General features: G+C 42.0%; 1 protein-coding gene and 1 pseudogene across 1 annotated transcript in view; both read left to right on the top strand.

Moving 5' to 3' along the window:
* Window positions 1-17,883, top strand: part of smap1 (small ArfGAP 1) — a 207,346-nt gene that overhangs the window by 100,523 nt on the left and 88,940 nt on the right. Inside the window, 1 exon segment of the mRNA XM_059645494.1 lies at window positions 5,877-5,946. Coding sequence (XP_059501477.1) covers window positions 5,877-5,946 — 70 coding nt within the window.
* LOC125452989 (U6 spliceosomal RNA) lies at window positions 11,681-11,779 on the top strand (annotated as a pseudogene).

The raw sequence follows: 17,883 nt of genomic DNA, 5'->3' as shown, positions 1-17,883 counted from the left end.
GAGATTGATTCTGAAATTTGAGGTAGATTTGTCAAACTGAGGTGGCACTCATTAGAAGGAACAGTCTAACCTAACTGTAGCCAAGAAAAGGCAAAAGGCTTTGATTATATTTTAAAAGAATTACGGCAGATGAAAACCCAGTGCAGATTATAGTGCATGATATCACATAATCAAAAACAAAATATTTAAAGCAGCATGCTTGTCTGACATGAGGTGATTTGGTGAGTCGTTGAAAGATTGACAAGTGGTTGCACAGAATGAGCATGAACTGCACTCTCATTTCAACTGTTTAAAAGTCAGTTTGAATGCTAACGTAGAACATTGAACAGTACAATGCAGGACCGATGCTTTGGCCCACAATATTGTGCCGAACTTTTACCCTAAACCTCAGGTCTATCTAATCTCCATCCTTATCTTATACTATCACCCATATGCCTACCCAACAGCCGCTCAAATGCCCCTAACGAGTCCGACTCCGTTACCCTCTCCGGCAATGCATTCCACGTCCCTACTGCTCTGAGTTAAGAACCTACCTCTGACATCTCCCCTATATCTACCTCCACTCACTTTAAAACTATGTCCCCTCGTAATAGTTACCTCCACCCGAGGAAAAAGTCTCTGGCTGTCCACTCTACCTACACCTCTGATCATTTTGTACACCTCTATCAAGTCACCTCTCATTCTTTGTCGTTCTAAAGAGAAAAGCCCTAGCGCTATCAACCTTTCCTCGTAAGACCTTCCCTGCATTCCAGGCAACATCCTGGTAAATCTCCGCTGCACCTTTTCCAACGTTTCCACATCTTTCCTGTAATGATGCGGCCAGAACTGGACACAATATTCCAGATGTGGCCGAACCAAGGTTTTGTATGTCTGGAGCATAACTTCATGGCTCTTGAACTCAATCCCTCAATAAATGAAAGCTAACACACCATTTGTTGTCTTAACAACTCTAACCACCAGGGTGACAGCTTTCAGGGAACTGTGGACATGAACCCCAAGATCCTTTTGCTCTTCCACACTGCCAAGAATCTTTCTGTTAACCTTGTATTTTGCTTTCAAGTTTGTTCTTCCAAAATGAAACACCTCACACTTTTCAGGGTTAAACTCCATCTGCCACTTCTCAACCCAGCTCTGCATCCTATCAGTGTCCCTTTGTAACCTAGAACAGCCCTCCACACTACCCACAACTCGACTCACCTTTGTATTGTAACTTTGAAAATGTCTGGTAAGGCCTGTTTTGAAATTTTCATTGACCTTGACTGCCAAGATATGTATAAAGAGCTTGAAACTGAGAGAGAAGATTGAGGTACATTTCTACAAGTTGATTGTGTGCATTTCAAATGGAACTTGATGAACACAGAAAAAATAGTAAAAGGAGTAGATGATTGCATAGTGAAGCTAGGTCTGGTTGAAGGTGATGATTTCTGTTAATATTGTAGAATGTAGAGAATGGTGTGCATTGTAGATGGTTCTGCTAGAAGCTAAATGTCAATGCGAACTACTGCTTACAACCCAAACTGAATTATAGAATAGTGACAAAGCAAGAGGAGAACTTTCAGCCTATTGGCTGTGCTAGCTTTCTGCAAGAATGCGTAACCTAGTGCCACACATGCATCTTTCCCCAGAACCTTGCAGCTACTTCCTCTTTGGACAATTACTCAAATCTCTTTTGAAAGCCATTATTGAATCTGCTTCCACCTCTCTGGCAGGCAATGGGTTCATATCCTAGCCACTGGGTACGTAGAAAGATTTCCCCAATGTCACCTTTGTTTCTTTCGCCAGATACTTTAAATCTGTGTTTTCTGTTTCTTGATAATTCTCCTGATGGGAAGTTTATTTTTCCCTGCCTAATCTGGTCAAACTTCTTGCGGCTTTGACAGTGCCTCTCATGTCTCATCCTAACAGCCTCTTCCACAGAGTAAACAAGTCTCAACTGGTCCACCTGCTTGTGTAACAGAAATTCTCTTCCATGGAACTATTCTGTGAACTTTTCTTCTGCACCCTCTGTCATGCCTTCACAATCTTCCTGAGGTGTGATACCCAAAACTGAATGCAGCACTCCAGTTAAGGCTGAACTAGAGTTTCTATTAATTTGGCATGATTTTCTTGGCTGTACTCCTGTTTACAAAACATACGATCCCTTTTGTTTATTAATCTGCACTCTTCAGTCCCCTGCCACCTTCAATGATTTGTAAGCACGTATCCCCAGGCTTCACTCTTTTTGCACCCAGTTCTTCCACTAAATTGAATGACTTCAGACTTCTTCTCTGCATCTCTTTTCATCTGCAGTTGTCTACTCATTCCACCAACCTGTCAAAGAAATCTGGAATCCTAAGTGTTCTTGCAAACATACAAATTGGAAAAAAAAAATCTATGATTGAAGCTGATATCAAGTCATGAAGTATTTTTCACTTGATTGTGAAAATTTTCCTGTACAAATGAAATGAAGCAGCTTTTAGTGATAGTTTTTAAAAATATTATCGTCAGTATCTTTGAAAAGATCTTTCGTTGGGTGAAACTCACAAGGTCTGTTTTGATGCTAGATTAAATCAGCAAAATTGCTCAGTTCTAGAAATAGAATATTGCTAATTTGAATAAAGTTAGAGTAGAAATTGAATGCTTATTTCACAAAATATCAGAAGTTTGCTAAGCTATTAAAATGATTGTAGTTTGCTTCTGTTACATGTGCATATTGTCAGGTTTAATCCTGGCTAGTATCTGGCAGCATTCCTGGAAAGTATGTACAAGTTCAGCATAAATATTACAAGGAAAAGATGGTTGTAGTTATGGTCTGATAGAGCTGTTGAGTCTGCTTTCACAAGCTTTGAGGAATAAAATGGGAAGAATGAAGTAACCTTGATAGGTGCAGCAGGATAACTTGATGCCTTAATTGGATATATAACTTGCTATGTAAACTCATAAATAATTCCTAGATGATAACAATTCTGGTAATTTGAGGGAATCTCTACATATAACTTGGAGGCAATTGCATTTTGTGAAAATTAGCTACTTGAGCATAAGCTAATTTTCACTGACCCAAAGCTTGTTTCTTTTTGCGGAAAGTTGAATTTTGTTTGTGGCCACTTTACTGGCAGTCTGAAAAAACTGAAAGCCCTTATGATGTTCTGACATAATGTATAATATCCATAATTACAGGACACTAATGTTGACAGGGTCTGTGGACAACATTAAAGGCTTTGAATTCACAATAACGATAGGTTTTAGGGACTCTAAGTCATAGAAATCAGTAAATGGTAGTTTTTCAGACAGAAGGGAAGTTTAGAATAGAATCATACAATTCCTACAATGCAGATAGAGGCCATTTGGCCTATTTAGTCTTCACTGACAGTTTGAAGAGCATCCCACCTACACCCACCCTCTACCCTGTCCCTGTAACCCCACTTTTGCCGTGGCTAATTCTCCTGGCCTGCACATCCCTGGATACCACGAGGCAATTTAGTATGGCCAATCCATTTAACCTACATGTCTTTGGATATGCAGTATTAAGGTCAGTGCACCATACTAATGACGGCTGCTTGTAGATACACGGTTCGAGGCTTCCAGTTTGGGGTTCTATTTTGAGTGTTGAAGTGATGCCTATCTTTGTCTCTGGTAATTTGTGGTTGTGATGGCTCTGTTGGACTTGACAACATTGTATTTAATACTGTTGTCCAAGTACATCTGTCACTAGTACTGCCTGTTATGTCCTTTCTTCACAGTCTGTTCTAAATGACTGCTGTCTTTGTTACATCATGATACTACAATAATTGTCAAGTTTACAGATATGGAAATGTAGTAATCAGTAAGGAAGATTGCCCCCTTCACCCTTGCCTGCTCTTGTTGTCTCTCTTCCGTGCACTCTCGCTAGCTACAGCAGCACCTTCTCTCACTGCTGCCTGCGTCCGCCTACTTGCACTTGCTCACATTCTCTCTGAAAATAGAGAGAGTTTACTGAGAGTCGGAGACTTGTATCACTCTCTCTTCACTCCTCTAAACTCACCACTGTAAAAACCTGATGCGTGTACTCAGACCTGACTTAACTTATGGAGGGTTGTTGAATCAGCTAACAAACTGTTTATTTCATAACTATGCCTTACCTTATGTGTATGACTGTCAACCATTACTCTCAATTTAAGCCTTTTATTCCTCTAATTGGTTTCCTCTCCATTTAAAGTAAAGCTTTCAGTTTTGTAACCCAGCTTTTGGAACTCCCTTTCTAAATCACTGCACAACATTTTCTCTGTCCCTTTTGTGGATGATCGAAGGTGTGTCGGTTAGATATTCTGCAGCTGGCCAAAAGACTTTGCTTGCCGATGCAAAATTTCCCCCTTAAAATCAGGTTCTGTTTCTTGCACTCCTCAAGGCACTTTTGATTTTTTTGTTTCTGTTTAAAGGTACTGTATAAATGCAACATTATTGTACCAGTCTGCTTGATGGTAGATTATGGGTTCATTCCTCAGGAGCGAGAGAACTGGGGATCACTGTGCTGACAGTCAAGAAAGTATTAACAAAGATGTAGAATAAAGAAAGGTGTGATTACATATGACTTAAAGAAAATAGTGATGGAATGATCTTTCGTGGCTGTAATTATTTAAGATTATTTTAATTAACTGTATTAATTCATATCAACAAAATGTGAGGCTGGATGAACACAGCAGGCCAAGCAGCATCTCAGGAGCACAAAAGCTGACGTTTCGGGCCTAGTCCCTTCATCAGAGAGGGGGATGGGGAGAGGGAACTGGAATAAATAGGGAGAGAGGGGGAGGCGGACCGAAGATGGGGAGAAAAGAAGATAGGTGGAGAGGAGAGTATATTTGGGGAGGTAGGGAGGGGATAGGTCAGTCCAGGGAAGACGGACAGGTCAAGGAGGTGGGATGAGGTTAGTAGGTAGATGGGGGTGCGGATTGGGGTGGGAGGAAGGGATGGGTGAGAGGAAGAACAGGTTAGGGAGGCAGAGACAGGTTGGACTGGTTTTGGGATGCAGTGGGTGGGGGGGAAGAGCTGGGCTGGTTGTGTGGTGCAGTGGGGGGAGGGGACGAACTGGGCTGGTTTAGGGATGCAGTAGGGGAAGGGGAGATTTTGAAACTGGTGAAGTCCACATTGATACCATTCGGCTGCAGGGTTCCCAGGCGGAATATGAGTTGCTGATCCTGCAACCTTCGGGTGGCATCATTGTGGCACTGCAGGAGGCCCATGATGGACATGTCATCTAAAGAATGGGAGGGGGAGTGGAAATGGATTGCGACTGGGAGGTGCAGTAGTTTGTTCCACCCGAAGGTTGCAGGAACAGCAACTCATATTCCGCCTGGGAACCCTGCAGCCTAATGGTATCAATGTGGACTTCACCAGCTTCAAAATCTCCCCTTCCCCCACTGCATCCCTAAACCAGCCCAGTTCATCCCCTCCCCCCACTGCACCACACAACCAGCCCAGCCCTTCCCCTCCACCCACTGCATCCCAAAACCAGTCCAACCTGTCTCCGCCTCCCTAACCTGTTCTTCCTCTCACCCATCCCTTCCTCCCACCCCAAGCTGCACCCCCATCTACCTACTAACCTCATCCCACCCCCTTGACCTGTCTGCCTTCCCTGGACTGACCTATCCTCTCCCTACCTCCCCACCTATACTCTCCTCTCCACCTATCTTCTTTTCTCCCCATCTTCGGTCCACCTCCCCCTCTCTCCCTATTTATTCCAGAACCCTCACCCCATCCCCCTCTCTGATGAAGGGTCTAGGCCCGAAACGTCAGCTTTTGTGCTCCTGAGATGCTGCTTGGCCTGCTGTGTTCATCCAGCCTCACATTTTGTTGTCTTGGATTCTCCAGCATCTGCAGTTCCCATTATCTCTGTATTAATTCATATCATCTTTTAATGGAAGAAAGACCAAGTGGATACTAGAATGACCCCTCACAAGGTAGCACAGTGCACCATCGATCTGTTAGGGCTGGGTAAGTAGCGAACATTTAATTGGGTTTTATTTTACGCCTGTGTAAGATATAAAACACTTTTTTTTGTTGAAATGAAAATACCTGTGACAGTTATTCTCAGTATAGTAGTCAATGTTGGCTAAACTTGAAATGGCGGAGGCCGTCTTTAGAGAGCTTATTCAGTAAGACACTGGTGCATAACTCACTTAGCAGTATAAGTAATAAACTCCTATGGATAGGAATTTCTATCGGCGTGTTCTCTAAAGATACATTGTGTGTGACCTTTCAACATTTACAATCCAAAGAGTTTTAGCAAGGCTTATGTAAGACATTGTGTTTTATCTCCGTACATGCGGTATCTTCCTTACAATTTGAATTACATTTTGGCCCCATCCGGTGAAAGTGCAAGTTTATTTTTATTTTGAATGCATGTATTTCATGCTGTCAGTTATTTGGCTTGATTTTCAACTTTGCATTGCTTTTGCTTGAAACCATAATTGGCTTTCTTTATAGCATGGTTATTTTACCTCCACTTGCTATTTCTGAAGTTCAACACATTGTCTAACAGAAATCTGAAAACATCTGGCTGTAAATGACGACCACACTCAACAAATTAAGGGTGAGCTTGACCATATTGGCCATTCGGTTCCTTTGAAGGAAGAGACATTTCTTGTATTTAAGATTCTATAATAAATAATGTGATTGTTTTTAAAGTTTTTTTAATTAAAGAAAAAATGTGAATTTTTGAATGCTGAATTTCAGTGACTTCAAAATAAACCTTCTAGGAGTGGTGAACAAATATTAGCTTTGAAAACATCAAGCTGCTATTTTTCTGTAAATTGATTAAATCATCTACAATTTGTTTTGCAATTATTATCTCCACCATTAAATAACAGCTTAGTGAATTTTTTTTAACCTTACCTCACTAACAATTTTGCCTCGTTTCAATTTCAGTTGAATTTGTCTAATTTCCATTTGCAATTTTAATTCATTCTATTCAGTGAAACCTTTCAAGTGAATTGTATTAAAAATGTTCTCGCAAATGCAGCTGACATTTGAATATTTTCTCCTTTGCAAAAGCTCATCTCCCCTTGAAGTATAGACTAGGTTGAGCAGTTTTAGGGGCACCATGTGCTTTATCATGAACATGAAGAAAACACTGCGTTTAAGTGGTGTCTGTAAGGTGCAAGTTGCTTTTACCTGAGGTTATTAATTGCTCAATTTCAACTTTTTTCAAAAGTTGGTGGGACGGTATCTCCGGCCATTCGCTGAATACTTCGAATTAGATTGATCTAATTGTGAAATTTTATTATGTAATCTAACTTGGACAGATCACTATCAACAAATTTTCCCAAGAGCTTTTGATGTTGCTATCTTTCAGTCTGGCTACCCAACGAACCTACATAACAATGTATGTAGATTCTTTCATGACCTCAGGAACATATCAAATGTTTTACAGCCAGTGAAGTATTTTTCATGGATAGTTCTGCACTAATGAAGGGAAGCACAGCAGGCAATCTTTACATAGCAAGATCTAATCAAACAGCAGTGAGGTAAGAAAAGAATAATCTGGTGACCTTAATTGAGAAATGAGCGTAAGCAAGAATAACATTTTCTTCTAAACATGGATGAATGGACCAAAGTAGTCTGTCCCTCAGTGGTACCCTGATCTGCTCCTAACACTCCTCACTCCATCCCAAAAAATAACTGTGGCACCTTACATGCAATTGATAAACACTTGCCCTTTCACTTTCCTCATCCTCACTATTCAAAGCCAAAAATCAACCTTCCAGGTGAAGTCGCATTTTATTTGTGCTACTTTTAATCTAGCCTACTGCATTCACTGCTCACAATCTGGTCTCCTTTACAATGGCAAAATCAAATGCGGATTGAGTGGCCACTTTGCAGAACGCCACCACACCGTAAGAATGACCCAGGCTTTCCAGTTGCTTTCCATTTCTCTTTAAACCATCTTGCTCCCATGCTAGTATTTCCATTTTGGGCTTGCTACAGTGTTCCAGCAAAGTTCACTGCAAGAGTTCAGTGCGTGCTCTCTGCCCTTTGTTTGGTTACACTATTTTACCCTGACTGTGTCTTATTAGAAATATAGAAGATAGTAGAAGGAGGAGGCCATTTGGCCTTCGAACCTGCTCTGTCATTCATCACGATCATGCAACTCATTAGCCTAATTCTGCCTTCTCTCCATAACTTTTGATCCCATTCACCTCAGGTGCTATATTTAGCCACATCTTCAATACATTCAGTGTTTTGGCATCAACTTCTTCCTGTGCTAATGAATTCCACAGGCTCACCACTGTTTGACCCAAATGGTTTACCCCAAATCCTCAGACTGTGACCCCTGGTCTGGACACTCACCATTGGGAACATCCTCCCTGCATCTTCCCTGTCTAGTCTTTTTAGAATTTTATAAGTCTGAGATCCCCCACTCATTTGTCTGAATTCCAGTGAAAATAAGCCTACCTTGTCAATCTCTCCTCATACATAAGTCCCGCCATCCCTGGAATCAGCCTGGTAGACCTTCGTTGAACTCCCTTGAGAGCAAGAGTATCCATTCTTCCTCAGGAGACCAAAACTGCTATTGTGATATTCTAGGTGTGGCCTCACCAAGGTCCTGTATAACTGCAACAACACTTCCCTGCTCCTGTACTCAAAATATCTTGTAAGGAAGGCCAACATACCATTTGCCTTCTTTACCGCTTGCTGCACCTGCATGCTTACCTTCAGTGATTGGTGTACAAGGACACCCAGGTCCTCCTAAACACTCCCTTGTCCCATTTTAGAGTCATTAAGGTAGTATCTGCTGCCTTGCTTTTGCTTCCAAAGTGAATAACCTCATATTTATCCACATTATACTGTGACTACCATTGATCCGTCCACTCACCCGACCTGTCCAGATCTTGCTGAAGGATCTCTGCATCTTTGTCACGGTTCACTCTCTGACCCAACTTGGCATCATTTGCAAGCTTTGAGATGTTACATTTTGTTCCCTCATCCAGATCATCAGTATAGATTGTGAGTAGCTTTGCTCTGTGCAGAGCAGATCCATTTTCTCTTTTTCATGCTAACCATTTCTGTCTCCACAGATGCTGCTAGACCTGCTGGGTTTCTCTAGCTTTTTTTAAATTTGATAACACAACTATCTGATGAGGTTGCAAGTATAATTTAGGTCTGTCTTTGGTCAGTTGAAGATCTAACTGGAGGTGAGTGAGCACAATATCCACGTTTAGAGTGGTCAGGAATTGGAACTGTTTGTGCATTCAGATAACTACAAGCCTGAATTTCTGTATGAAGACAGACTCTTCGGCAGTTCTCCTTTTTTAATGTTTCCCATCCTGTGAAAACTTAAACATGTACCCAAATATCTTATGTGTATTACTCCAGTGATCCTAATAATAAGTGATGGTTGCAAATCTCCCAATGAGTAGAATCAGGATCCTGATGCTTTGTAGAAAGGACTTTTTTTCTGTCTTATTAAATCTTCAACTGCTAGGAGTGGTATCTGCAAACTCTTTTTGAGTATATTTTGTTTCATATTCTAATGGACACCTTTTGAGATGTACTGTAGGTGTCAATTTCCATTTTTTGTTTGAGAGGCATATTTATGGAACAGACTGAAATCACTTGGTTTATTGAGTCTATGCCAGCTATCTGCAGAGCAACCCAGTCAGAAGTATTTCTCCACTCAATCCCAGTGGCCCTGAAATTTTATTTCCTTCAAGAGCCTTCCAGATTTCTTGTAGACCATGTCAGCTTATGCAGCCTTTGAGGGCATACAGTTTCAAACCAATAAAATTTGCTGTACAATAAAACTTCTTCCTTTTATATCCTCCCCATATCTTCTCCCAAAAAGCTTAATCAGTGACCCTCAGTCTTTGTAAGATCACCTAATGAAAACACTGTCTCTTTGTCTACTTTATCCAAGCTGACATACTCTCTTGTATGGAGCTTTCAAATCTCCGTCAAGTATTGTGTGTTCCAAGGAGAGCAACCCCTGTTTGTTCAACCTGAACTGATAACTAAAACACCCCCATTCTTGGTACCACTGTAGTAAATTTCCTCAGTGCTTCTAGGGAACTTCTCAATCATCTTAAAATGTGGCCACCAGAATTGGATGCAGCTCTCTATCTGTGGCCTACCCAGGAATTTTTGGAGCTTCAATGTGACCTTTCTGCTTTCCTCTCTCTCTTTATGTAGCTCAAGTTCCGATATGCTTTGCTAATTGATCTATCAATATGTTCTAATATCTTCAAAGCACGAAGCACAGGCACTCCAGATCCCACTTCCTGCACAATATTTCGAACTATGTCAAAGATTATATATTGCCTCTCCCACACTCATCTGTCAAAATCTATCACTTGGTATTTCTCTGTATTAAGTTCCGTTTGCCCCATTTTTGTTTTAATTGATCATGCTTTGCATTTGCCACACTTTCCAGTTTGGTATCATTGGCATACTTTGCAATTTTGTGTTGTGTTCCAATAACCAAAAGCCAGTCATCCTTCTGGAACACAAAAGATGACCTGGCCACTGACTAGAATATCTCCTGAAGAATACTTTTTAAATAAAACACTTTACACTTTATGGGCGGCATGGTGGTTCAGTGGTTAGCACTGCAGCCTCATAGCACCAGGGACCCGGGTTCGATTCCAGCCTGGGGTAACTGTCTGTGTAGGAGTTTGCAAGTTCTCCCCGTGTCTGCATCGGTTTCCTCTGGGTGCTCCAGTTTCCTCCCACAGTCCAATGATGTGCAGGCTAGGTGGATCGGCCATAGCTAAGTTGCCCATAGTGTTCAGGGTTGTGTGGGTTATAGGAGGATGGGTCTGGGTGGGATGCTCCAAGGGGCAGTGTGGACTTGTTGGGCCGAAGGGCCCGTTTCCATACTGTAGGGAATCTAACCTAATCCTTCAGTGTGGAAAAACAGCCAATTACTTATTTGTTTCCCATTCCTATAACTGCCAGTCAAGCCTGATCTTCTATTTTAGCGCAGTTAGTTTGTTTTATCATTAACTGTGGTTATTGCAATTGTAACCCTCTTTTTTAAAAAAGATCCTCCTCTCCTAATTTTTTTCTGTTTTTATGTAGAAGAAATGAATAGGTTTATTTGACAGTTAGTTGGTTCCTTAGGTTTGAAAGTTACAAGGAAAACCCAGTGATGACACAACAAATAAATCATAAAACAAAATCGAAGAATTCCTACAGTGGAAATGGGGAACTAAATACATCTTTTATTATTATTATTACTATAAATGGCAGCCAGGAGGCTGGTGAAGAGTCACTTCCACCTCTTGCTTTCCAGTGTCCCTCAGTCAGATTCTAGTTGACCCATGCAGGAGCAATCCTTGTAAATTTACCAGAATGTCGAGACTTGCAACAACATACGAGCTCCTTTGGTGCACCAATTCTGACAAATTAAGCCCATTGTCTTGTAATCGCACCCCCCCACCCACATTTCAGACTTGCTCTTATATTGGTATGTTTCACCACTGTTAGGTTAGACACATGGTTAAGAAAGGACACATTGTTTGCCTGGTGCAGCCACATTCCTTTGTCAAACTCTGCATTTCATGGGTTCACAATTCCAGAACTGGAATATTGGAAAGTTTCAATCTATTTTTCAAGTTAAGATGAATTGGTGCCATCTTTTGTATTTCACGTAAGATTGTGCAGTGATGCTTAAACAGAAGGTCACGGCTATACTGTGTGCACGTTTTCGAGTCACCATATCCTAAAGGAAGTTCTGTTTGGCAGCACATATACTAAAATTGGAATGATACAGAGAAAATTAGCCCCGTACAAAGACGGCACACAAATTTGTGAAGCCTTCCATATTTTCAAGGGAGCCCTGTTGTGGTGCAGTGGTAATACCCCTACCTTTGGACCAGCAGGCCACGTTGAAGTCGCACCTGCTCCAGAGGTGTTTAACAACACCCCTGAACAGGTTCATTAGACAAATGGGTTAAATTAATTAAAGGAACAAGATGATGATTTGCCCCCTTGATCAAGAATCTATCATTGTCTTAAATGTGTAGAAGTACTCTGCATCTGCTGCTGTCTGTTGGAAGGAGTTCCACAGTCATTGAACGCTCTCAGAAGAAATTCCTCATTGTCTCAGTCTTAAATTAGCACCTCTTTATTCTGAGACAATGCCCTCTGCCCTCTAGCTCTAAACTCTTCCATGAGGGGAGTATTCTTTCAGAATTCGCCTTGTGAAACCCCTTAAGAATCCTATATGTTTCAATGAGATCACCTCTCATTCTTCTAAACTCCAGAACCTAAAAGTTGGTTTTACATTGTCAGGAAGACAAATGCAATTCAATATCATATCTTCCTAGTGGAAGTTTTCAATGATTTGCACATATAGGACACCCTGTCACTAAGTAAACACAGGGTTGTCTTTTAAAGTAATGGAAGTGTTTCTTTTAGGTTTGAAAAGGAACAACTTTGAAATCTGATTTAGGATTGTTGGAGAGATGTTTTTGACTTTTGGTTGACATCTGCATTTCCACAACAAAATAAGCTATTGGCTAGAAAGCTATTAACTCCAGGAACAAGATTATTTCATTACTGGCAATTCTGGATCTGGATTCCTATTAAAGTGAAATAAAAACTGTTCGTGTTTTTACGGTGCCTTTAATTCAATTTTACCTCTTGAAGTGCTGCACAAAAATTGTACAAACAGAATTTGCCACCACATCAAATAAAATTATCACTGAAGAACAATTTAGTCAAAGAATTTTAAAGGATGAAAGAGTGAGACTCCAGGGTGAGAATTCCAGGGCTTGGGACCCAGACAACTAATGGCATTACTGCCAGTAACGGAGTATTGAGAACCAGGAATGTGCAAGAGGCTAGAACTGCTGACAGTATTCTTGGAGTGTTGTAGGCCAAGAAACGTTAAAAAGGTAGTGTGGGCTGGTGCCAGAGAGAAATTTGGAATGGATGAAGATAATTTTTTCGTGAAGATTTGTTAATTTGAGTCATACAGAGAAGTAGTGGATTCAGTCTTGGTTTTGGATTTGGTTGGCAGAGTTTTGATTGACCTCAAATGAAATTAGGGTGCAAGGTAACAAACCAGCTAGGAGTGTGTTAGAATAGTCAGCTGCAGCAAAATCAGAATGTGGGTTTCGACAGCATTTGAACTGAGTGGTGAAGACACCATACTGACGTTGCTTGTAATATCAAAATGGCTGAAGTCAATGGGATTTGAGGTTGTAGCCTTACTCGCTAAGCCTATGTGTTTGATTGCAGACATTTTGTCACCCTGCTAGGTAACATCGTCAGTGTGCTTCCAGTGAAGCATTGGTGCTTTTGTCCTGCTTGTAATTTATATGCCTCATTTTCCTGGGGTGGTTGGCATCACTTATGGTTTTGTTTTTCAGTGATTTATGTATTGGGTCCAGATCAATGTGTGTGTTGATGAAGTTCTAGTTGGAATGCCAGGTCTCCAGGAATTCCCTGGCATGTCTGTTTGGTTTGTGCGATTATGGATGTGTTGTTCCAGTTGAATTTGTGTCCTTCATTGTCCGTGTGTATTCAGACCAGTGAAAATTGTTTGTGTTTCTTGGTGGTTTGTTGGTATTCGTATTCTTCTTGTCAGTTTTCTTCCAGTTTGGCCTTTGCAATGTTTCTCACAGCCCTTGCATGGTATTTTCTGCATTATGTTAGTTTTATTGGTTGTGGGTATGGGATCCTTCACATTTGTCAGTAGCTGTTGCAGTGTTGGTTTGTGGGCTACCCTGATACCTAGGGGTTTGAGTAGTCTTGTGGTCATCTTATATGTCTCTGATGTACTGTAGGGTGACTAGTGTGTTTAGTGGTCTGTCGTGGAGGTAAAGGCGGATTGTGCTTTTTGGGTATCCATTCCCTTTAAAAATGCCACAGAAGTCCTCCTGTTCTGCTTTGCGCAATTCTGGGTTGCTGCAGTGTGTTGTGGCCTGTTTGAATAATATCCTGATGCAGCTCCATTTATAGGTGTTGGGGTGGGGTATCTGGTCTGTATGTGTGGTCTTTCTGTGTACATAGTTCCCCATTGTTCTTACGTTCAAGCATTATGTCTAGGGCAGCACAATGACTCAGTGGTTAGCACTGCAGCCTTACAACGCCAGGGACCTGGGTTTGATTCCACCCTCTGGCAACTGCCTGTGTACAGTTTGCACATTCTCCCCCTGTCTGTGTGGGTTTCCTCCAGGTATTCTAGTTTCCTCCCACAGTCCAAAGATTTGCAGGCTAGTTGGACTGACCATGCTAAATTACCAGTAGTGTCCAAGGGTGTGAAACTTAGGTGGGCTAGACGTGAGGAATGTCAGATTGTAAGGGAATGGATCTGGGTGGGTAGCACTTTGGAGGGGCCATGTGGACTTGTTGGGCCATGTGGCCTGTTTCCACACTATCGGGATTCTATGATCTGTGAAGGGTAGTCAGTTATTGTTGTCTTCTTCTTTTGTGAGTTTTATTGTGAGGATGTTGGTTGCATGTTGGTTGGGTTTCTGCTGGTCTTGTGCATTTGGTAATCATGAAGATGTCATCTACATAGTGGACCTAGACAATGGGTTGTATATGGTGGGGAGCGCTATCTGTTCAAACTTCTGCATTACCGTTTCTGCAATCAGTCCTGATGTTGGGGATCCCACTGGTGTTTCATTGATTTGTTTGAATATACGGTCATTGAAGGTGGAGTGGGTTGTGACGCACAGATCCAGCAGTTTCAGGGTGCTGTCCTTGTTGATGCTGTTGGTGTCGTTGGGTGCCTGTCTTACTGATTCGTCCAGCAGTGTGACAATTGTCTCTTTGGCTAGGTTGATATTTATGGATATAAATAGTGCTGTAATGTAAAAGGATATCATCTCATTCTCTCCTATTCTGTGTCCTTGATGATGTTGAGGAATTCACAGTAGGATTGGATGCAGTGGCTAGTGTTGTCAACCAAGTATTTCAGCATCTATTGTAGTCCTTTGGCTAGCCTGTATTTTGTCGTGTCTAGTAGTGACACATGGCTCTGAGGGGGCCAATGGCTTGTGTACCTTAGGGAGTCCATAGAAGTGGGGTGCATTGGATCTCTCTGCCTTCAGTTCTTGGTAGCCTGTTTTGCTGATATCTCCTGAATTGTGTAACTTCATCAGATTTATAAGATTCCATGATATTTGAAGTGGCCAGTATTTTGCTCTTAACCATTTTGGTCAAGCACATGATCTGGTTCTCTTCATTTGCTGTTTGAGGTAGCAAAACTCAGCACAAGCTGGAAGCACAGCACCTCATTTTTTGTTTAGGCACCCTGCAACCTTCTGGACTCAATATCGTCTTCAATAACTTTAGGACCTGAGTTCTCCCATTTTGTGCATTACAACACTAACCACACATAAAAATTACTTAATTACTCTACGACACTTAATTACTTTAAAACACTTAAGCTTAATCTATTCTTGTGACAGGACATTTTAATGCAGTATCTTTCTTCTGAGATTAGGTCAGAGCAGGTTTAGTTCTGTGGTGCTGAGTATCTGCTTTGTCAGGGTACAGCTGTGACAACCTCCTCTCAAGAGCAACTTTAGTAGTAGTTTGAGCACTATGGGGAAGAGTGGTGTAATAGTAATGTCACTGAGCTAGTAATCCAGAGGCTGAGGCTAATGTTCTGGTCACAAGTTCTGATTCCAGCATAACAGCTGCCATGAACCTGTTAATGATTGTGGTGAAAAAGACTATCATGTGCGTTCTATCGCAATTAAGTGCGCTGTCTGCAGGCTGGTCTTATTAATTTGACAAAGCTGCCTCACCTATGAGTACAAAGGAATTGACAGCTTGAAAGGTCAAGGGAAATGTTGTTCCAAACTAGTATCTGTACTGGGAAAATAACGATCTCGGGGCGGCACGGTGGCTCAGTGGTTAGCACTGCAGCCTCACAGCACCAGGGACTCTGGTTCAATTCCAACTTCGGGTGACTGTCTGTGTGGAGTTTGCACATTCTCCCCGTATCTGCATGGGTTTCCTCCAGGTGCTCCGGTTTCCTCCCACAGTCCAAAGGTGTGCAGGCTAGGTGGATCGGCCATGCAAAATTGCCCGTAGTGTTCGGGGGTGTGTGGGTTTTAGAGGGATGGTTCTGGTTGTGATGCTTCAAGGGGTGGTGTTGACTTGTTGGGTCGAAGGGCCTGTTTCCACACTGTAGGGAATCTAATCTAATCTCAGTTTGACAAAGCAGTTCATGTGATAACCTGACTATATCTCTTAGCCAAGATAATGAAATGTGAGGCTGGATGAACACAGCAGGCCCAGCAGCATCTCAGGAGCACAAAAGCTGACGTTTCAGGCCTAGACCCTTCATCAGAGGCCCGAAACGTCAGCTTTTGTGCTCCTGAGATGCTGCTGGGCCTGCTGTGTTCATCCAGCCTCACATTTTATTATCTTGGATTCTCCAGCATCTGCAGTTCCCATTATCGCTATATCTCTTAGCCTCCCACTCCAGTGTTCGTCTTTCTTGAATTTTCAATTTGGACATATTTATTGGAATTCTTGTTTGCCATTGGGGAGAATAGAGAGCGCACAACTATATGGGCAAGGCAATAACAGATATTAGATCTGCAATCCACAGACCATGTCACTGTTCCCCCTACCTGTTTTATCAAAGTTCACTGTTAAAATGACTGCAGGATCCTTTAAGAAAATTCATAATCCTCTGATATACACAAAATACTCCTGAAGAGTTTTTGGTTTGTAAAATGTACCTGAACCGCCTTCTATCTGACACTGCTCTAAATCCCTTGATATCCTCACTGGAAGTTACTCTGGGACGTCCTGCTCCAAACTTCCTGCATTCCTAATGACCACTGATCCCCACCCCTACCAAACAACAGCCTCTCAACACCTTCGGCTGCAACCACAGAAGGTGTAACACCTGTCTGTTTACTTCCTGTCACCTTCGTATCCACGGGTCCAAACACAACTTCCAGGTGAAAGCAGTGCTTCACCTGCACTTGACACAACCTCATCTTCTGCATTCGTTGCTCACAATGTGGTCTCCTCTACATTGGGGAAACAAAGCAAAGACCGAGTAACCCCTTTGCAGAACACCTGTGCTCTCCATACAAAACGCCCTTTTGTCTGCCGCGTCAACACATCACACTGTTCCTTGGCCAACATGTTTGTTTAAGGCTGCTGCAGTGCCCCAGCAAAGCTCAGCACCAGCTAGAAGAACAACACCTCATTTTCTGCTTAGGGAGCCTGCAGCCCTCTGGAGTCAGGGCCTGAGTTCTCCCATGAGCTCACCCCACTCCCACACACCAAGCCATGTAATCACATTATCTGCTTTACACACAACCATTGTTAGCCATTAACGGCCACCATCAATAGTTATTCATCCTCCAAGCCAGCTCATTATCCACTCCCTTGTCTGCCCACCTGTTCTGTCTCGTTGGGCGCTATCCCCACCTATCGTTTACTCCTTATCCCCTCCCAGCACCTTATCTTCTGCATATAAACCAACACTTTCCTAGCTACATCAGTTCTGAGGAAGGGTCACTGGACCCACAATGTTAACTCTGCTTTCTGTCCATAGGTGCTGCTAGATCTGCTGAGCTTTTCCAGTAATTTCTGTTTTTGTTCCCAGTGAAATGAATATTGATTTCAACATGCTGACAACAAAATGGACATGAAAGATATATACAGTTGACAAGATTAATGTTGAATGATACCAGTATCGTTCACAGGGTGATAGTGAGTTAGTGAACAGAGGAAAATAGAGGAGTTAGCTGATGAGATTTTGGAGGTATTGATGGTGATCTTTCAGGAATCATTGGAATCAGGGAGGCTGCCAGAGGACTGGAAAATGACTAATCAGACATCCCCTTTTAAGAAGGGAGGGAAGCAGAAAACAGGAAATTATAGGCCAGTTAACCTGACGTCAGTCATTGGTAAGAGTTTAGAGTACATTATTCAGCATGTGATTGT

This window comes from Stegostoma tigrinum, chromosome 4 (assembly GCF_030684315.1).
Source record: "Stegostoma tigrinum isolate sSteTig4 chromosome 4, sSteTig4.hap1, whole genome shotgun sequence".
Taxonomy (NCBI): Eukaryota; Metazoa; Chordata; class Chondrichthyes; order Orectolobiformes; family Stegostomatidae; genus Stegostoma; species Stegostoma tigrinum.
This window is presented reverse-complemented; position numbering and strand designations above follow the sequence as displayed.